This window comes from Myxocyprinus asiaticus, chromosome 38 (genome assembly GCF_019703515.2).
Source record: "Myxocyprinus asiaticus isolate MX2 ecotype Aquarium Trade chromosome 38, UBuf_Myxa_2, whole genome shotgun sequence".
In the NCBI taxonomy this organism is placed as follows: domain Eukaryota; kingdom Metazoa; phylum Chordata; class Actinopteri; order Cypriniformes; family Catostomidae; genus Myxocyprinus; species Myxocyprinus asiaticus.
In genome coordinates this window covers 15,463,703-15,487,002 of record NC_059381.1, presented here as the reverse complement: position 1 = coordinate 15,487,002, position 23,300 = coordinate 15,463,703, and the positions used below count along the sequence as shown (strand labels likewise).

The following is a 23,300-nucleotide window of genomic DNA, read 5'->3' as shown; positions in this document are numbered from 1 at the left end:
CATCCAAACCATGCCATTTTTTTAACACTTCTTCGGGTACATATTATCGATTTTTTTGGCTTCACTGTTAAAGGCTGTTATTTTAGTATGTGGAGTGTGTGTTGAAATGCATAAAGTATCAGCAATCTGCATCAGCTTCCACAAAACATTTGTGCCTTTTTACTTAATAAAAACCCAAAAACAAATGCTTTAAAAAAAAAATAATGGACCACATAAAATAGACAATGGTGTTAATTTATTAAGATTAGTCCATGCATTACATAAAGACAGCAATAAAGAGGCAGCCAATAAGGGACACTGTCGAGGCAGAGAGCACCACCACAATAACACTGCCTGCTAGGTTGACCAGGGCTCCAAGTCCAGCTCCCACTATGACCTGAGCTAGCTGCACCATGCAGGTAAGAGCTGCGCAGTCCATGCCAATACCACGGCCCTCAGGAGCTGGGTCTTCACTGCACAGTTTCCTTCGCTCCTTTAATAGGAAAGAGGCATTGCATGGGAGATAGGCTTTTCGATCAAACACTTCTTAGACTATATCATCACTTCTGTGGCAGCCTGATACATAATTTTGATCATAACCTGAAATACTTTATGTTGTGCAATACCCAATACACTAAAGCAGAAGGACATTACAAAAGAAGATTTCATCACGTCATTTAAAATAAACAGAATATAAAACAAAATGTCACATCCTACTGCGATTTTCACTGAAAAAAGCAATAATTTTCAATTGGTCAGGACACAAGGCCTTGCAGAGCAGTGTGCTTGTTTTTTTATAGAGATAAATCAGAATATTTATAAGTTTAAATCAAATTTCAAGCTCTGTGAACAAACACAGGGGTTGATAAGTTGCAGTTTAGTAAGTTTAAATAAACAGCAATTACATTTCAATTTGAGTTCCTGGGGTGATTTATGTTTGCAATTCAATCTTCTGTTTGCTTGCAACATAATTAAAACTATAGATATCCAAACATTTGAGATAGAGTAAACAAACCAATATTTCATTTAGAAAGTGAAAATCAATATTTGAAACCAGTGAAGCACTCTATCTTGAATTAAGAGATGTTCTTGGTGAAATATTACATATACACTCACAGACCACTTTATTACGTACACCTGCACACCTACTTATCCATGCAATTATCTAATCAGCCAATCGTCTGGCAGCAGTGCAATGCATAAAATCATTCCAATACGGGTCAGGAGCTGAGGCTGCAGTGGGCACAGGCTCATCAAAATTAGACGGTTAAAGACTGGAAAAACATAGCCTGGTCTGATGAATCTTGATTTCTGCTTAGATGGTAGGCCCACTGCAGCCTCAGCTTTCTGTTCTTGGCTGACAGAAGAGGAACCCAACGTGGTCTTCTGCTGTTGTAGCCCATCCGCCTCAAGGTTTGACATGTTGTGCATTCTGAGATGCTATTCTGCACACTACAATTGTACAGAGGGGTTATCTGAGTTACTGTAGCCTTTCTATCAGCTTAAACCAGTTGGGCCTTTCTCCACTGACACCTCTCATCAACAAGGCATTTCCATCTGCAGAACTGTTTTTGGCACCTTTCTGAGTAAACTCTAGAGACTGTTGAGCGTGAAAATCACAGGAGATCAGCAGTTACAGAAATACTCAAACCAGCCCGTATGCACCAACAATCATGCCATTATTTTATGCATTGCACTGCTGCCACATGATTGGCTGACTAGACAATCGCAAGAATAAGTAGGTGTACAGGTTTCTTAATAAAGTTGTCAGTGAGTGTAGTTAGTAATGATTTGTTTCCTCAAAATTAGGTACAAGATTCTCAGTTTAGTGTGGAAGAGCTCCTATCAGTGGAATCAGAGCCTTAAACACTATAAATTTTGACGTAGATGCAGGCTGAAGGGGTCTGTAAATCTGAACTAATCTGAAACCACTTATAATGTCTGAATGTCTTTGCATTAGGTAAAAACAGATCAAATCAACAGCGATGGATGGATGGAATGACACTGAAACTGACCTCTTCCTCTTTGTGGTACTCAGAAATGAGGTTGAATGGGATGGTGTAGAGGGTGCTGGACATAACACCAAACACACTGCACAGCGTCAGGGTTGCAACAATGTTTGGAAACAGGCCAATCAGCCCAGTTCCCAAACCAAACATAAAATAGCCAAGGAAGTATAGTCCCTTCAGGCCAATATAAGGCAGGAGTAGTCTCTGCACATCTGGATAGACACATATGGAAATCATTTAAGCAGACTGTAACAATGGCCTGTAATACAAAACAAATGTCTAGAATGGTGGATTTAATGAATAGCAAACATATTAACCGATCAAACATACTCGTATGACAAAAAATCCATAAAACGTCTTTGCTGATAAAGCCCTCCGAAACTCAGCGATATATATTACTTTCAGTCCTAATTAGAATAGCAGAATGTTGAAAAGGACTGCTTTGAAACTCTCATTAAAACACTAATAAAATGTGTATTATTTACTTTCAATCCCAGACTGACTTGGCAGTGCTATGTATTATATGACTGTAATTGAACAGACTTCTTTTGTCAGGATGAATTAAGAGAGTGCAGGTCTAACAAAGATGGGAAGAATGAACAGTTGAGTCATGGTTCAATATTACTCACATGAATAGAGAGCAGAGGAGACAGCGTTGATGCAAAGGCCCCAGCAACCCACCTCAACCCCTCTCTCATAAGTCGCATAGGAGGTGGAATTATGCTCGGCATACGGGTTTCCCTTGTACACAATCTACAGGTGATATACACATTTCAGGAAACTTTACATAAGATATTAAAAGCTTTGTTTTTAAAATAGTCATTCTATTTTTAACTAGTGTTCAATGAGGTTTAAATGCACAAATGAAGATGGCGAGAAAAGTCTTGTTTTTCATTAAAACATGCATTAATTCACTCAATAAGAGTTCAGATAGAATATGACTAGTGCCATATGTTGAAATTACCTATGTTTAAGCTTTGGTATACAAGATGCATTAGATTTGCTAGAAAACAAACAAACAAACAAACAAGCGCAGTGCCCTGTGCTGTTCTGTAAAACAGATCCACTTTAGGGAATATGTCTCCTCCTCCATGGTCTGCCAATGACTAGAGTGAAGCGCTTAATGTAATTATCTTTTTTTTTTTTTTTTTTTTTTTTTTTTTTTTTGAGTGAGTGAGTGAGTGAGTGCACTTGATAAATAAAGTTGGAATGGGTGTACTGCGTTAAACAAAAACTGGACTGGAGTGTACATTGATGGATTGTATTGAGAAACAAACTGCCCCCAAAAAATTGTTTTTGATTTTTTCTTTGATTTGAAGGTGTTAGAATGCCATTTCAAATAGTTCTGGACCTGGTTCTATTAAAGGGATAGTTCACACAAAAATAAAAATTCTCTCATTATTTACTCTCCCTTATGACATCCCAGATGTGTATTACTTTCTTTCTTCTGCAGAACATAAACAAAGATTTTTAGAAAAACATTTTTGCTCTGTACAATGCAAGCAAATGGTGGCCAGATAATCCTTTTTTACTATAAATTCCCACTTTCACTATTACTTTTTGTAAGTGATAGTAAAATAGCAGATTTATTGTAAAAAAAGGACTTGAATATTGATCTGTTTCTCACCCACACCTGTCTCTTCTGAAGACATTAATTTAACCACTGGAGTCGTATGAATTACTTTTATGTTGCCTTTATGTGATTTTTGGAGCTTGAAAGGTCTGGTCACCATTCACTTGCATTGTATGGACCTACAGTGCTGAAATATTCTTCTAAAAATCTTTGTTTGTGTTCTGCATAATATAGAAAGTCATACATTTGGGATGGTATGAGGGCGAGTAAATTATGACAGAATTTTCATTTTTGGGTGAACTATCCCTTTAATTACCCCTTATCCCCTCAACTCTCAAATATTGACAGAAGAATATAGCTGAAGCCAGAGCTCCAAAAAGGGCCAGGTGCTCCAAACCACCAGCAAAGTTATAAGGAGAAAGTGATGCCCCCATTTTGGAGTTGGTGCAGCCCCTTTTTGGAGTGACTTGGGAGATTCTGCCTCCATTTGGAGATCTCCAGCCAGACTTATCTAAGCTTACATAAACTTTTCACACTGGCAGACATCATATTTTCACATAGCCAACTAAGGTTCTCCTCCTTTTCTATTCACTCTATCAGTGGAGAAATTGTCAGTCACTGCTCTAAATGCTTTTCAGTTTCATTCAGGTCTATCGAAAAGCTTTCCTTAAACTCTGGAACTCATTTATTGCAATTTAATACTGATTAAACTAGTTGTGGTGGAGGGAAATAGGATAAAATAAAGTGCTAGCTTATAACCACAAGCCAAAGCATCTATTGCAAAGCATCTATCTTTTTGTTAGCATGGGGTCAATACTCATTCTCGAGTGATAAATTGAATTCTAATGGCTTCTTTAAAAAAAATTAATATAAACAACTAGCTCAAATTGTATCTGCTGCTTTTTGATACTCGTGAATAGCACCCCCCCCCCCCCCCCCCCCAAAAAAAACTTGACACAGGCAGTAAGGATATGCAGTTACTGAACTTCTTAGAACTAACTTTTATTGAATAACACTGGTTTATAGAATTACAAGCAATTACAGTATTAAAATGTTACTATATTACAAACTGCCAAAAGATGTAGTGAAAATATTTTCTCATTTTAAAGAGGGGTGTGACCAAAAAAACTCAAGAAAGAACCACTGATGTAATGCATGAATATATAAAAAAATCTACATGATTTAACATCCAAGGATGTATTAAATGGTGGTAATCTAGTGGTTTTATGCTTGACTGCACAGTCAGTCTAAAGGTTAGGGATTTCAATTGAAAGAACTGCTAAAGACTGGAGAGAGCTAGCATTAGGAGTGTCAGCATGTGTATTTTCAGGCTGTTCTAATCCCTGTTTTTAAAGATAGGGATGTGCAAACTATGCATCGTTTTTAGAGTCAAATTCCAAAAAAATAGCTTCATTTTCTCACCTGCCCCATAAAGTCAGTGAAAAAGAGCATGTTGCACAGGAAGGCAGTCCATCCCAGCAGATGACTCATACACAGACAGCGGTAATGGCTGGGCATGCTAATCATTGCTGACAGTAAAGATTTCATGGTCATCCTCTTCTGAACCTGAAACACAATTACACACACAGGTTAATGATGTCTTGTGAATTGTTCACAAAATTTAAAGCTCTGAACAGAGACCAGACAAGACATCAAGAATACATTCAGTCAAAAGTCAATGGTGACATTAAAAGCGAAGTGCGTAATTTTTTTGATTGTTGAGAATTTTCCATGCTTATGTGGGTCATTTTGACCCGCTTTAGACTTTAGCGCACATTTTCTGCAATTTAATGTTACCTTTTCAATCGGAAACTTTCAAGAAATCCTCCAAAGACGTTATTTGAACATGACTATGTAAAATGCTCCCACTCTTACCATGTCTCTCACACATGCTTAGTCACAAACAGCAAATTGAGAGCGATGATTCGTTATTTAGGGTCAATATGGCCCAGTGACAGATGGATCTTTAATGGTAACAGCACCAAACGGTTAATATAGAGATACAAGTATACAGTAAGTAATCCATTGGTAGGTTGATTTTACTGAAAAGTGTCAACACTGTGACTCTGAGGTGCATTCATTCAACCAGCCTGACACAGCAACATTGGCTCAACCAATAATGTGAGTTTGGGGCGAGATATCGGTTTGTCAACCAATGGTAGACAGAGGAGCGTTCGGCAAACCAGCTTGAAAACAGTAATTCTTTTTGCAGTACCATTTGGCAGAGAAATTGTCCACTTCAACTTTAACTAACAGAGCATTTAAGTTGAGCTATGATAAACAGAGCCATTTCCCCCCCTTCAACCACCCATCAAAACTTTAAAGAAATTAAATGAAACACGAGTAGGCTGTCTTACCAATTATTTGATCACATTGACTGAGGAAGCCCTAATATGGTTGTGACGTTTTGTCAAAAGATGTTATTAAAAGAGTAATAAAGGTTTCCTTGACCACACAAGCCTGTTCTCATTACTGACATCTTAGGTATTCTTTCAGCTCTCTCTACTGATGAGGATATCTCTCTGTTAATACAAACAAAACATATTTCCCTCTAATGGACTAACCATATTAGTTGGCATTGATGAGAAATGATTGATGGAATCCTTATGGACTGAGTTTTAATGTGCTAAAAGTCTTACTATAAATACAGAGATTATAGGCTTAAAATAATCTGTAAATCACTATTTAAACTATCTCTTCTGAGAGGCAACATTATTACGCATTTGAGACTGAGCACTCTGCAAATGTAAATACATTTAGTGCTGGCAGTCACATGATCAGATACTGACATGATGCAGAGAATGGGGATGTAATACATGCATTTATTCACATGGAACATATTACATGGAAAATTATGTACACTGGTGGCCAGAAGTTTGGAATAATGTACAGATTTTACTCCAGTGGAAAGAAATTGGTACTTTTATTCACAAAGTGGCATTCAACTGATCACAATGTATAGTCAGGACATTAATAATGTGAAAAATTACTATTACAATTTGAAAAAATATTCAGAACTTCCTAAACTACTTCAAAGAGTTCTCATCAAAAAATACTCCACGTGCAGCAATGACAGCTTTGCAGATCCTTGACATTCTAGCTATCAGTTTGTCCAGATACTCAGGTGACATTTCACCCCATGCTTCCTGTAGCACTTGCCATAGATGTGGCTGTCTTGTCGGGCATTTCTCACACACCTTACAGTCTAGCTGATCCCACAAAACCTCAATGGGGTTAAGATCCATAACACTCTTTTCCAATTATTTGTTGTACAATGTCTGTGTTTCTTTGCCCACTCCAACTTTTTCTTTTTGGTTTTCTGTTTCAAAAGTGGCTTTTTCTTTGCAATTCTTTCCATAAGGCCTGCACCCCTGAGTCTTCTCTTTACTGTTGTACATGAAACTGGTGTTGAGGGGGTAGAATTCAATGAAGCTGTCAGCTGAGGACATGTGAGGCGTCTATTTCTCAAACTAGAGACTCTGAGGTACTGATGTACTTTTCCACATCTCTTTCTGTCCTTGTTAGAGCCAGATGTCCTTTGTCTTTGAAGACTGTAGTATACACCTTTGTATGAAATCTTCAGTTTTTTTGGCAATTTCTAGCATTGTATAGCCTTCATTCCTCAAAACAATGATTGACTGACGAGTTTCTAGAGAAAGCTGTTCCTTTTTTTGACATTCTTGACCTAATATTGACCTTAAGACATGCCAGTCTATTGCATACTGTGGAAACTCAAAAACAAACACAAAGACTATGTTAAACTTCATTTAACAATCCAAACAGCTTTCAACTGTGTTTGATATAATGGCAAGTGATTTTCTAGTACCAAATTAGCAATTTAACATGATTACTCAAAGATAAGGTGTTGGAGTGATGGCTGCTGGAAATGGGGCCTGTCTAGATTTGATCAAAAATGACTTTTTTCAAATAGTGATGGTGCTGTTTTTCACATCAGTAACGTCCTGACTATACTTTGTGATCAGTTGAATGCCACTTTGGTGAATTAAAGTACCAATTTCCTTCTGAATCAGCTAAATCTGTACATTATTCCAAACTTTTGGCCGCCAGTGTATGTACATTTTATATGTGCTCTGACAGCACATTTTAAAAGAGGGCCACAAAACCATGCTTTATGGATCGCACTTACAACAGCAAATCGACAGGCTCAAGCCGCTACAGTATTTCTCACCTTGTTCCTTCCTGTAAACACACTCATGCATTAAATGCAACTAAAATTTCACTTCAAGTGTACTTCCCTCAGGTATTCAAAGCTCATCTTTTTCTCATTCAAGACCTTTATCAGTCCTAAAATTAGGTCAGTGCTAAATTTGCCAGCCCAGGTATCCAAACTCCCTCCCTTCACTACAGTAATTTAACAAGGACTATGTACTGAACATTTTGCCTCAGAGAGGTTTAGATAGAGCTGTACTCAGGGACAGATGGCAGTTTATATGAGGTGTGTAGCATGTTAATGATTGTGAGACTCAGAGAGAGATGGAGTTTTGACTGACAAGATTAGTAAGATTTACCTTTCCTTTTGCCTCGAGGCACAAATAAACAGACATTAAATAAGTAAAGTTTGATAAAATCGTTCAATATTCTGAATCTGGCCAAAGTCCCTTTATATATTATATTCTGAAACAAATAAGGACAAAACTGATGTAACCATATCTTAAAAAATACCATATTACAGTTAATGGTGAACATTACAACAGAAATGAAACAGAATTTAATCAAGCATCAAAACACAAATAAATCCAATAATGAAAAGTTATTAACCATGTTTACAAGCACATTATTTTCCAATTAAGTTCTACATTTTGGTTAAAGGGATTGTTCACCCAAAAATGAACATTTAAAATTTGAAATCATTTAATCACCCTCATGCCATCACATAAAAGCAGCATAAAAGTAATCCAAACTCCAGTGGTAAAATCTATATCTTCAGAAGCGATCTGATAGGTGTGGGTGAGAAAACAGATCAATATTGAAGTCCTTTTTTTATTTTAAATCTCCACTTTCACATTCTCTCACATTCTGAAAGTGAAAGTGGAGATTTGTAGTAAAAAGGATTGAAATATTGATCTGTTTCTCACCCAAAGTGAATGTATTGCTTCGGAAGACATATAAACACTGGATTTCTTTTATGCTCCCTTTATGTAATTTTTGGAGCTTGAATGGTCTGGTTACTATTCACTTGCATTGAAAGGACCTATAGAGCTAAGATAATCTTCTAGAAAATCTTCATTTGCATTCAGCAGAAGAATGTCATACACATCTGGGATGGTATGAGGGTGAGTAAATGATGAGAGAATTTTCACTTTTGGGTGAACTATTTCTTTAAGCCTTTATTCTGAAAAGGATGTTTACATGCTCCACGGCAATTGGAATAGTCCAATATAATAAGACGACATGCACATTCTTTTTCAGCTTTTTTCTTCTTGAAATACTGGAGATGCTCGCTACTGCCTTTTGTTATGCTGAATTTTAAGCAATTCTAATTCAGGTCCTTAACAATTGCACTAAAGAGTGTGAAGATTTGCAAAATGTCAACATGACCACACAGGATATCAACAGTTTGTTTCTGAAAGTTCATGGACCCCATTCAGTCGAATTACTGACAAGCATGGGTGTCATAAAATATCAATATATCGATTATTGATCAGCATGTTATTTTATCTATACATTTTTGAGGCATCTATATATTAACATCAGCCGACATTTCAATTAGAAGCCTAATTTGTGTGCTTTCAATTCACTGCCAGTTGCATTCCATTCAATGTAGTCTGATGTAATAGCTTTGTAAGACCACAACATTAACAATAACATTTACTGAACACGGTTGTGGCATGAACAAGGCATCTCACACACATTACGAGCTGATGGCAGTTCAAAGTTACTAAGGTTTTTTAATTCTTCAAGAATTAACAAAGTGACATTGATGAGTTTGCAGGTTAGTGTATGAAACTGGTGTAACTGTGCAAACTGAACAGTTAGAAATGACGACGTTTATTATGCAATTTCCTTGTATGTAGCATTGAACAGGTCTTTCATTCAAGCAGTCAAACCACAAAACAACATACTTTTAACTGAAAGTACATGGTGTGGGCTCTATGAAAGATACATATACACAATATATAATCCAGTAATGACTAGAGTAAATAATCGATGTCCTTTAATAATGATTTGGGTGGAATTTAATGGAAAACTATGGGAGTTGCGGTCCGTGGCGTTGCAGCCTCTGGAGACGGCGAGCCCGAGGTGTGTGCGTACCTTCATAGAAAATAATTGTTTCAAATTTTAGAACACGCCATGTCGTCCACCAGATGCGTCCGGTGCATGACCCACTTTAATTAACCATACCGCTCATACTTTACCAAAGTTGTGTTGAGAAATATGTTTGAAAAGACAAAGACTATTGTGCAACGAGCAGCCATTTTTATATTTGAAAATAAATTACATATTTCGATAATCATCGAGAAAATCTTCTGATTAATCGATAAGTTAATACTGAATTGATCCCAAAACTACAGACAAGTGTCATCCGCAATCAGACATTTTTGCACAGAAAGTAAATAACCTAGCTTTGCTTGACCTTTGGTCTTGTTTGTTTACGATCTGAATTTTTTACAGCTAATTCCATCTCACAAATTCAAAACAAAAAAATCTGCTTTTTAAAAATAGATATTGTGTGTGTGTGTGTGTGTGTGTGTGTGTATATATATATATATATATATATATATATATATATATATATACAGGTGCATCTCAATAAATTAGAATGTCATGGAAAAGTTCATTTATTTCAGTAATTCAACTCAAGTTGTGAAACTCGTGTATTAAATAAATTCAATGCACACAGACTGAAGTAGTTTAAGTCTTTGGTTCTTTTAATTGTGATGATTTTGGCTCACATTTAACAAAAACCCACCAATTCACTATCTCAACATATTAGAATATGGTGACATGCCAATCAGCTAATCAACTCAAAACACCTGCAAAGGGTTCCTGAGCCTTCAAAATGGTCTCTCAGTTTGGTTCACTAGGCTACACAATCATGGGGAAGACTGCTGATCTGACAGTTGTCCAGAAGACAATCACTGACACCCTTCACAAGGAGGGTAAGCCACAAACATTCATTGCCAAAGAAGCTGGCTGTTCACAGAGTGCTGTATCCAAGCATGCTAACAGAAAGTTGAGTGGAAGGAAAAAGTGTTGAAGAAAAAGATGCACAACCAACCGAGAGAACCGCAGCCTTATGAGGATTGTCAAGCAAAATCGATTCAAGAATTTGGGTGAACTTCACAAGGAATGGACTGAGGCTGGGGTCAAGGCATCATGAGCCACCACACACAGACGTGTCAAGGAATTTGGCTACAGTTGTTGTATTCCTCTTGTTAAGCCACTCCTGAACCACAGACAACATCAGAGGCGTCTTACCTGGGCTAAGGTGAGGAAGAACTGGACTGTTGCCCAGTGGTCCAAAGTCCTCTTTTCAGATGAGAGCAAGTTTTGTATTTCATTTGGAAACCAAGGTCCTAGAGTCTGGAGGAAGGGTGGAGAAGCTCATAGCCCAAGTTGCTTGAAGTCCAGTGTTAAGTTTCCACAGTCTGTGATGATTTGGGGTGCAATGTCATCTGCTGGTGTTGGTCCATTGTGTTTTTTGAAAACCAAAGTCACTGCACCCGTTTACCAAGTAATTTTGGAGCACTTCATGCTTCCTTCTGCTGACCAGCTATTTAAAGATGCTGATTTCATTTTCCAGCAGGATTTGGCACCTGCCCACACTGCCAAAAGCACCAAAAGTTGGTTAAATGACCATGGTGTTGGTGTGCTTGACTGGCCAGCAAACTCACCAGACCTGAACCCCATAGAGAATCTATGGGGTATTGTCAAGAGGAAAATGAGAAACAAGATGAGCTGAAGGCCACTGTCAAAGAAACCTGGGCTTCCATACCACCTCAGCAGTGCCACAAACTGATCACCTCCATGCCACGCCGAATTGAGGCAGTAATTAAAGCAAAAGGAGCCCCTACCAAGTATTGAGTACATATACAGTAAATGAACATACTTTCCAGAAGGCCAACAATTCACTAAAAATGTTTTTTTTATTGGTCTTATGATGTATTCTAATTTTCTGAGATAGTGAATTGGTGGGTTTTTGTTAAATGTGAGCCAAAATCATCACAATTTAAAGAACCAAAGACTTAAACTACTTCAGTCTGTGTGCATTGAATTTATTTAATACACAAGTTTCACAATTTGAGTTGAATTACTGAAATAAATGAACTTTTCCACAACATTCTAATTTATTGAGATGCACCTGTATATATATATATATATATATATATACATTGTGTGTGTATATATATATATACACACACACACACACACACACACTACTGGTCAAAAGTTTTGAAACACTTGCCTGAAATGTTTCTCATGATCTTAAAAACCTTTTGATCTGAAGGCGTATGCTTAAATGTTTGAAATTAGTTTTGTAGACAAAAATATGATTGTGCCAACATATTAATTTATTTAATTACAAAACTAAAATTGTATTAAAAAAAAAATTTTTTTTTTGAAATGGATGATTTGGACTGAATAATTAAGAAAAGCAGCCACTAAGTGCCCAGCATATAGATGGGAACTCCTTCAATACCGTTTAAAAAGAATCCCAGGGTGATACCTCAAGAAGTACATTTTTGCAAATTCTAGGCAAAGTGTGGCCACTTTGAAGATGCTAAAATGTAACATAGTTTTGATTTATTTTAGATTTTTTTAGTCACAACATAACTCCCATATTTACATTTCTATTATTCCATAGTTGTGATGACTTTACTATTATTCTAAAATGTGAAAAAAGTGTGTGTGCAAGTGACCCTAAACTTTTGAACGGTAGTGTATATATATATATATATTTAATACACCACAAAGATCTTCAGTTTTGTTAAATGTCACATGTCTAGAACTTCAAATTAAAAAATTTCAGATTCAAATACTTTAATCATTGTTCTAGGTCCGTTCACAACTGACAGTACCTTGTAGCACTCAGAATAATTTTCATTTGGACATATATACGAAACATAAATTATATAAATATATAAATTATATAAATCACATTAATTATTCCAAATTTTGATTACTATATGTATAAGCCTGTAATATTCATAATCTTGTATGATTATAAAATAATATATTCAGTTTTTTTGTAATCGTAATATTGCCTTATTTGGGTTATGGCAATGGGTTAATGCATTTAAAAAGTACCTATGTAATCAGAATATTACATTGACCTATATCTACAGAAATTCACATTTTAAAATCCTAAAATACTGGGGCCTGGGTAGCTCAGCGAGTATTGATGCTGACTACCACCCCTGGAGTCGCGAGTTCGAATCCAGGGCGTGCTGAGTGACTCCAGCCAGGTCTCCTAAGCAACCAAATTGGCCTGGTTGCTAGGGAGGGTAGAGTCACATGGGGTAACCTCCTCGTGGTCGCTATAATGTGTGGTTCTCGCTCTCGGTGGGGCGCATGGTGAGTTGTGCGTGGAGAATAGCGTGAAGCCTCCACACGTGCTAAGTCTCCGGGGTAACGTGCTCAACAAGCCACATGATAAGATGTGTGGATTGACGGTCTCAGACATGGAGGCAACTGAGATTCGTCCTCCACCACCCGGACTGAGGTGAGTCACTACGCCACCATGAAGACTTAGAGTGCATTGGGGATTGGGCATTCCAAATTGGGGAGAAAAGGGAAAATAAAAATAGAAAATCCTAAAACAATAACAGTAACAGCAATAACCACATGCCAATTAATATTGGAATATACTTATGCATGTAAATGCCATAATTGCTTACTGCTGTTACAAAGTTTGTTGACTGGTCTTACAAAAGATTACACATTTAAAAGAAAGTAAAATGGCAGACCAGAAAAAGTCTGGTGGCAAAGTACATTTGACATGACTACATCTTGGAAAGCTACAGACCTAAAAAGGAGTTGCATTAGCAGCATTTTGTGTGACTCACTGGCATGACAAATTAGATGGTGGGTTAAGTTAAGGAGCAGTTAGTGAAGGTTTCACAAGGAACATGTCCAAATTTATGATTCAGAGGGGGAATTTAATGATGCTTTGGGACAGGATTTGAGACACCCTGATGATATTTTTTTACATGTCTAAAAGTGACTAACCTGTCTTAAATCCATTGCCCAAGCTGTCATTTGTGATATTTTATATAACTACTCTTGATGGTAGAATTGAAACTGACACAATACTGAATTAACTGAGAGAATACAGTAAGAATTTTGAGAGCCATGTACATTTTTCACACTGAGGACTCATAATGATGTTTATCATGAGTGAACATTCACACACAATATGGCCATGATGAATAATCATAAAGTAGAATAATCACAAAGACCTCTTAATATGCAATTTATTGTTTTATTTTTAATGAAGAGCATGTGCTCATATTCATTATCTGCCAAATGAGGAATTGTTTCTCTATGAGGCATCTGCAATATCCAGCCCAATTACAGTACACAAAAGCGGACATTCCATGGTTTGAAACAGGTCATTAAAACAAGAGGGAAACTGGGTGCTAAGAATTAAAGCCACATAAAAGGGACCAAGGTACAGTAGCACAAATGACCAACCTCGCTGTTCGGCTGCTTGGCACTAGGTGTAACTGCATTCGCTTCACTGAGTGCGGAGAAGGAGCGCTGCCTCAATTCGGGCAAGAGTAGTGGTTCTTTGGGCACTGCACCGTAGCCGTTATTTTGTGGGATTTCCAGGAGCAGAGAGTTGGGGGAGTCTGAACTGTGATCTTTGCTCAGTGGTATTTCTGGGATGCTAAAAAGGTGTATGGTGAGAAAGACGCCCCAGGTCAGTGATGAAAAGAAATAGATGACTTGGTACTCTGAGCCTAGCACGACACCTAAAGCTGAGTGACCCCAGTCCATGGCTCCAATCAGATAGCCAAAAGCTCCACCAAGACCTGCAACACAGCACAACAGATTGCTTTGAGATTCACAAGCAGAAAATCATAGATAACTAATGTTCTGTGTGTAAACCAAGTGGCTTCTCTCAACAAGCTTTGCACTCCTTTTGACCAAAGAACTTCCATGATTTTTATAATTGTTTGTGATTTGAATATATAGGATGGATGGATGGATGGATGGATTGATGGATGGATGGATGGGAATGTTGACTTAGGCTAACATTCTGCCTAACATATCCCTTTGTGTTCCACAGAAGGAATGTCATACAGCTTTGGATCAACATGAGATTGAGTAAATAATGACAGAACATTTTTGGGTGAACTATCCCTTTAAGTGTTAGTTGTTGTTTTGGGAAAGAATTGACATTCATTAGCTCTTGTTATGCCATTTACATCAGTAACAGTAACCTTTATAATGTAAATAATGTGCATGAGAAATAACCAAACCAAAACAAACAAAAATAAACACACTCAGTAGGCACGGTCATGCACACACACCCATCTCTGAGTCACAGCAGCTATAAAGTCATGTGCCTCTGATGCTCTCAGCTTCAACCCATGATCTCAGCACATGACTGGGGCTGTGCTGGATTAGAACAACCTGAGTGCAGACGGAACACTCAGTGCCTAAGAACCCTGAGCAGTTGCCTAAAATCAGAACATGATGCATTCACAGCCAAGTTTTCCTATTAATGAATTTACAGCTGTATAATACACCTCAGGAATGTCTTACAAGCTCAGGTTGTTTTCTGTGATGGTAGCAGTGTGTAAAATTGCATAACATTTTGGTATCTGGTAATTAAATGGCTTCACTTTGTGTAATTAATTATTCATTGCCAAAGCACAACATAGTTAATGGTCTTCCACACTTCCTAAAGAGCAGTGAGTGAGAAGCTCCTGGAAATATACAGATGTCTTTTGTGTTGTAGATGTTTTGCACCAGAAAATGACTGCACACATGCCTCTAGTAGTCTGACTTGCATCTGATCACTTGTTTTAACTCTTTTTCTAAAGAGATTTTGATTGTAATCTTAGATCAGTAATTTCCAACCAGGAGATCCATGGAAAGATTTTGATTTTGCTTTGTTAAAGGGATAGTTCACCCAAAAATGAAAATTCTGTCATCATTTACATGTTGTTCTAAACCTTTATGACTTTCTTTTTTCCGTGGAACACAAAAGATGTTAGGAAGAATATTAGGGACTGACAGCATCAGTCACTATTAATTACCATTGCATCTTTTTTTCCATACAATGAAAGTTAATGGTGGTTACTGATGCTGTCAGTCCCTAATACTGAAACGGTATGAGGTCATAAATCACGACATAATTTAAATTTTTGGGTGAATTAAAACTTAATAAAAATTAGGGCTGTCAATAACATAAGTTATCAAATAACTAATATTGACAATCTCATGTTTTTCTTTTCAGTAAAACAAAATAATGTAAGTAATGTGTGCAATTTTTACAAACTTGAGTGGATGGCACAGAAAATATATGCAGAACATTTTTGCCAACAATTTGGAAAAATGAAACATGCTTTTATAGGTATCTTTATGCTTCCTCGTTAAAGGCAGATTTTATAAATCATACAGGACAAGCTAAACTACTTATTATAACAAATTAAGTATTAATAAGTATTAAGTCATAGAATCATTACATATCAGGGTGGACAATCAATTCAAGGGACACAAAAAACCTCCACTATCAGTGTTAAAATTACAAAATTACCATAAAAGAATACATGCTATTTAGAAATACACTTAAGAATATAATTTTTTTTTTATTGTATTATTTAGCTCTTATTTTTGTCAAAGATGTTTAAGATGCAGCTCTGGGATATGAGGAAATGACACTAGTACAATAAATTAAAATGATTTAAATTATTAAAAATTTGAGTTAAATAAACATTAAACATTAAATAACATCCTGTCTCTTGTGATAGGGAGTTACAAGTCACCGAATAGTAAAAGTGACTAGAATTGATGGTCTTTACTCACCTCACTCGCACTTCTCTCTTGTTCACAACAATACAACACTTTGCTCTAGTTTCCTTCATCATGTTTAAATGCACAGAGTCAATACCAATCAAATGAAGTTATAAAATTACAAACACAGATTAAACAAATACAAAACCAGATTTTAAATTTGTCAAAATGCATGCAAATGCATGGGAAATGCAAATACTGAACTCAATGCAAATCTCAATGCAATAATTAAATAAAATAACAACTTTCCCCAAACGTTAAGGACTTAATCTTACATACATAACAAGGACATTTTGGTGTCTATGTATGGATACTTGAGCCTTCCTGATGGGGTTGTGGGGTACACATGGCAAGGTAGGGAAAAACTGCCAAAGTGATGAAATGCAAGGAAGCACAATACTCCAAAGATCTCAAGATTTCAACCAGTAAACAGACTTTGCTGACAGTTTAGAGGATTTAATATAGGAAGCAAAGTATTTTCTGATGAATTTTTAACGCAACAAAATCTCTCAGAAGGCTTTAATGCTGCTATACAGACAGCAGGATGTTTAGTTACAAAAGCGAGGCGGCACCAAAGCACCTTACAGACCATGTTACAGATGGTGAAACAGGAAACAAGCTGTTGCCACGGTGCCAACTAATTTCACACAAGCATCTGGAATTCAGTCAAAATAATCTGCTACAAACCCTTAAAATGGGCCTATGGAAAAATGGTTTGAAACAAATCATGTCAGCTTTTTAAGAACAATCTCTAATTATTGTCAATCTATAAAACATATATAAACAGATAGGACCCTTTTAGACCCTCAAGAAAAAATTCCTTTTTCACTGTACATCTTGCCATTTCAGTCTCATTGGCGATCATAATTTCAAGCTCGATTACAATTCCTATAGCGTCATCTAGCGCTCTGCGCATGAATCAAACACTAGGAAATATAATCGACCTTGAAATCATAATTGTGCCTAGACTGCAATGGCGAGATGTACAGTGAGAAAGGAGTTATATTATGGTCAATTTTCACCCAAAACCAACTGGATCACTTTAGAAGACATTGATTAAACCACTGGAGTCTGATGGATTACTTATATGCAGCTTCAATGGCCTGATCACCATTCACTTGCATTGTATGGACCTACAGAGCTGAGATATTCTTCTAAAAATCTTCATTTGTGTTCAGCAGAAGAAAGTCATGCACTTCTTAGATGACATAAGGGTGAGTAAATGATGAGAGAATTTTCATTTTTTGGTTGAACTATCCCTTTAAGAGGGTTACATCAAACTGACATAACATGAAAGCATAATGCTTCAGAACATCTCCACAGCAACAGAGAAAGAGAAAAGTATAAAGAGGTGCTGTTCATAATGGAGATGTCAAGGTAACTGTAAAGCTCTTGAGACTTTGAATCTTGTGTTTTAAACTCACATTTTCCACTGTATTATCTCTAAAGCATTTTAACGTCTTTTTGTTTTGCCTTGCAAAGCACCAAAAATGCAACATCAATAAAGAATCATATGGTTCGTTTATATACAAGTATGATAGTATTGAAGTGAAGTATTGTTACTGCTTACCTGTGAGTAAGGCATGATAATGTAGACCTCTCTCTTTGTCCCGATGAGAACACACATCAAACAAATAGGCTTTAATGGGCCCATCAATGAAGTCTGCTGCAAAATCAAACATCACCACCCCAAACATGACGACCACAATGGCCCATGTCCTTTTCATATCTCTGTCCTGTACTGCGGCTGAAAAAACAGCATAAGCTTAGTTAACAAATGCATGCAACACACGCAATAATGTCTGTTACAAAGAAATGCTACTGAATAATGATCTCTTCATTTGAAAACTTCAAGTTAGGCCACAGTGAAAGAAAGAAAAGACTTTCACAACAAAATATAACAGAGTAAGCTTGCTGCTAATTTGAGTATTATTTTTCAGATGTTTCCAAGTCTTTGAGGCACCTAATTGTAGAAATAAAACAAGTTTTAGAGTTTTTTTTTTTTTTTTTTTTTTCAGAATTTTAAATGTGCATGCTTAGTAAAATAAGCAAATGCCCAGTAATAAAAATAGTAAAAATTATAGACTTGCCACTGTACACACACAGTGTATTTCCCATTCTAGTATGGGAAAACTGAATTGGAAATATGGTTGAATAGGCTAAAAATGCAAAGCAGAGCTGTGATTTTTTTTTTAATGACTGTTCAATTGGGAGTATAATATGAATTAAAAACAAAAACAGCACCCAGTTCTGAGAAATATTCAGAAAAATTCCATTGAACAGAACATGACTAGTTTTGACTAATTTTTTTTCTTACCATTTGAAAAGGGAATTTGATATAATATGAACACACAATAGGAAACAAAAAAATCTAAATAATTTGCTGTTCCCATGTCTGGTTTCCTTCTTTGCCTATAATTTCCATTCATATCAATGACATTTTCCACAGTCCCAGTAAAGCTGGTATAATGTACTAACTGCTTTTTGAATTACATTCCACTTTGTGTAATTGCAGATCCCCTACTACCTGCCTAAATTTACAGAATTAAATCTGTACACTACATACAAAAGTAGATCCATTTCATGATGTGTACGGCCATTTTACACTCCATTTCTTAGACAATTCAGCAACACTTACCTGATGTCACAGCATCGCCATTTAGAAATAAAGTTAAGCCCACTAACATCATAATCCCCAGTAACAGTATGTATGCTCGCCTCCGACCCCATGGGGACCTACAGTAGTCGCTTGCCGAACCAATGACAGGCTGCAGGATGAAGCCCAAAACAGGGCTAATGAGCCACACCAGACTGTACAGGTGCTTTGGGAGTCCAACACTCAGCAACACCGGTGTGACAAATGCAGCCTCAACAGCGTAGCAAAATTCCCTTCCAAACATGACCATGCCATGCATGATAAGCCTTCCTCTGGACCTCTTAGGAGGCTCCACCGCTCCAAACACAGCTGGTTTCATGGTGTCTACATAGTCCCCTTTTGGTCCCAAATCAGTTGGGTAGTGTTCCATGGATGTGACCGGGCTGTCTGGTGCAGAGAACCTGCAAGGCTGCTGGTCCTCGGTTAAGAGAGTCATGGTTCTGGCTCTCTGAATTGTTCTGGATGGCTTGAAACTCCTAATTTCTAGTGCATAGCTGAGCAATAATGCTCTGGAGTAGGATTTACAATGTGATCTGAGCTCTGAAAAGAGGGAGGTGGTGCTGGTTCCCAGTGTTACCAAAGGCCTCTGGTGGAGTCAGTTGTAGACACGTGACAAAGATTATGAGCTGTGGATATTTCTCCCTTCCTCCCATTGGATTCAGGGTTACAACAGTTTAGAAGTTCACTTGCAAGCCAGCATCAACAATTTGTAGGATTAGTTTAGAGTCGCTGCTATTGAGTTAAAGGGACAGTTCACCCAAAAATGAAAATTCTGCCAACATTTACTCACCCATGTGTCATTCCAAACCCGTATGACTTTCTTTCTTACGCAGAACACAAAAGGATATGTTAGGAAGAATGTTAGGGACTGAAAGCCTCAGTCCCCTTCCACTTTCATTGAAGTTTCCAAAGAAGATAGAAAGTCATACAGGTTTGGAACAACATGAGGGCAAGTAAATTACAGAATATTCATGTTTGGATGAACTGTCCCATTAACTCAATAGCAAATAACTGTCAGATAAATAGAGTGTAAAAATAATATTAGGTTAGTTTTGACTGAAGTCCAGCTCAACCATGCAGACCTTATATAGATCCTTTTCTGTTCTTGTATACCGGTATCGCCCATTACAGTAGGTAAATCAAGTGACGTACCATGTGATTCCTCACAGACTGCTTTAAGGGGGTCGGATGATGGAGCCAATATATTTACAATGTTAATGTATTTACAGTTGGAATCAGAGACTCAATGCACATGAGGAAGGCTCTCCCACCATATGCATTGTTCCCTCCTTCTAGATGACTAAACTTTGCTGCTTTGATTTACTCCAATCAGTCATGAGACATTCACAGAGTCTGTTAAGACATCATGTGAGCTACAGTTTGGCCATTTCCACTGATTTTTCACAAAACATCACCCACTCTCTCGGATTTAATCTACAAAGGCCAGGCTATGGATCACAGGGAACCGGTCAGATGATGCCATAGGGATTAAAATGGCACATTCCACACATATCTCTACAGTACACGAATAAGGAATGATTTTAGGCTACAGTAGTTATGAAATTTCTTTTTTAACACATTCCTCAGGTTGACTAATAGGAATTGTTTAAAGAGAAAGAAGGCAGAGAAAAGAGGTGATGCAGAATGTTGTCAACTGAGGAAATAAAATATTGTTGTAAAGCAGATACTGTATGAACTCAAAGTTTTAATAATTTATATCTCTAGAACAATTTAATTATGATTTCATTGCAATCGTTAAAATACAAATATACAAAATAAATACAGGCCACACAAGAAACAGTGATTGAAAGAAAAAATTGCTGTATCTCAAAGGGATAGTTAACCCGAAAATGAAAATTCTATCATAATTAACGCACCCTCTTATATTGTTCTACACCCATAAGATTGTCTTTCTTTTACTGAACACAAAAAAGAGAATGTTAGGCAGAATATTAGGGACTGACAACCTTGTAAGATGTCATGAAAAAGAATGGTGACCAGTGTTGGGTGTAATCCAATTCCAAAGAAATTAGTTACTGTAATCTAATTACTTTTTTGTCAGAAAGGTAGTGTATTGCATTACAGTTGAAATTCTTGTAATTAGACTACAGTTAGTTACTTTCAATTTATTTAATTACTTTTAAGTACATTATAGGGTTAGGCTTATTTCTAATATACACTTTGATCAAAAAAATAAAATGCACTCACAAGTACTTGAAAACCATCTTAAAACATTTAGACATTTGATACTGAATATCCTTGATAACAGCTTTTAAGTGATACATATATAACTACTGACAAAAAGAGTGATATTAAGGCTATTAAAGAACACCTGTAATAGGCTTTAATTAAAATGACACTGTAACAATTACAGATGAGAGTTGCATTAACTGGACAAAACAACAAAGCACTTTGCAGCCTAGAATCAGTTAGTTTTTCTCGCCTGTAGAACCCAGTGGTTCGCAATGCATAGTCATTTTGTTCTAAACTGAGTCTCCCCTCTCAGACTACCTCAGTGTGACAGAAATGGGGTTCAAGTGTTTGCATTCCTGTGCTGCATCACTGTATGCAAAGTTTAAAGAGACAGTCATCGTTCTGTCATCATTTACTTACCCTCATGTCAGTTTCAAACCTGAATGACTTTCTCACTTCCATGGAACACAAAAGGTGAATTTTGAAGAATGTCCTGGCAGCTCTTTTCCATATAATGAATGTGAATGGGGACTAGGGCTGTCAAGCTCTAAAAAAGCACCATAAAAGTGGTCCATCTGATTCTTGTACTATATTCCAAGACTTCTCAAGCCATACAATAACTTTGTGTGAGGAACAGACCGAAATTTCAGTCAATATTTACTGACGATCTTCCCTGCCGAAGCTCTGAAATAAAAATAAAAAGTTGTATGTACTACAAAAATGGCACATTGATGCCATCTGCACTGGCAGTAAACCCCATTGGTTCTCGCATGTCTTGTGACCAAATGACATTGACGTCAAACCTTGCACAATGCGTCTAATTCAGCCTGATCTCATGAAATTTACATGACAGTGGCAACATTTTTGCAAAAAGCGAATGAAATGATGTTGTAATCAGAGGAGGTTTTTAAGGTGAATATTAGATGGATGTTTCAGTGAGTAAAAATGTACCTCCCTAATCTAAAACTTTAAGCTAAACCAAACCAATAGTGTTCAAAAAGATAAATGAGAGGTGAACAAAACAGACATCCTTACCCTTAACCAAAACCTAACCGATAGTGTTTTAAAGGCAAATTCTACATTAAAATTACATTTGCTTTTATGGCACTTTCGCTTCACTTTCACTTTCGTTTTGAGCAATGTTGGCTGGGCTCGAGGCTCAGTCTCCGAGCTCAAAGTCCAACGCTCTATCAGGTGAGCTACCACAGAAGTTAACCACATCAGAATAAGTGTGTAAATGTAGGTGGGTTTGTAATACAAGTGTTAAAATGTATTGTTTTTCAAATGATGCGTTACAGTAAAAAAAAAAATCTAATAACATAGAATGTCTTGAGTAATAGAGTGAAAAATAAGTCTTTATAAAGTCATAAACAGCCATAGTACTCATGATTTGTGTGAAAGTGAATAAAAAGCCCTGTTGTTGAAGCATCTCTAGTGCTAATTTCACCAGGAAACTGCAGCAAAACGTAGAAAGTGGCACGTAAAAATCTGTTTGTGAAAATGAAGAAATAGTAATGTTCATTCTATGAGACTAGGTTGGTCTAATTCCACCATATTTTATTTAAGCTATATCAAAAGGGAAGCTTTTCGGTGAATAACAACTTTTACGTTTTTTTAAACAAAGCTATTGTGTGGCTTCAGAAGACTTAAAATGTAGTGCACAAGTTGTATAGACCATGTTTATGGTGCTTTTTATGTCATTTTGGAGCTTGACAACCTCAGTCCCATTCACTTTCATTATATGTACAAGTATGGCCAGGACAGTCTTCAAAAATTCACCTTTTGTGTTCCACAGAAGAAAATCATACCATTTTGGAACAACATGAGGGTGAGTAAATGATGACAGAATCTTCATTTTTGAGTCAACTACCCCTTTAACGAAGCTCCAACCAGCCCCTTTAAC

At 36.8% G+C, this 23,300-nt stretch overlaps 1 protein-coding gene across 1 annotated transcript; it reads right to left on the bottom strand.

The window, feature by feature from the left end:
• Positions 1-218: 218 nt before the first annotated feature.
• LOC127428880 (membrane-associated transporter protein-like) lies at positions 219-19,733 on the bottom strand. Its single transcript, XM_051677543.1, has 7 exons — positions 19,187-19,733; positions 18,119-18,295; positions 14,218-14,558; positions 4,984-5,127; positions 2,618-2,741; positions 1,995-2,200; positions 219-472 (listed from the first exon to the last, which is right to left on the bottom strand). Exons 1-7 carry the CDS (start codon positions 19,638-19,640, stop codon positions 257-259), a joined length of 1,662 nt encoding a protein of 553 aa, XP_051533503.1. The 5' UTR covers positions 19,641-19,733; the 3' UTR covers positions 219-256.
• Positions 19,734-23,300: the final 3,567 nt, after the last annotated feature.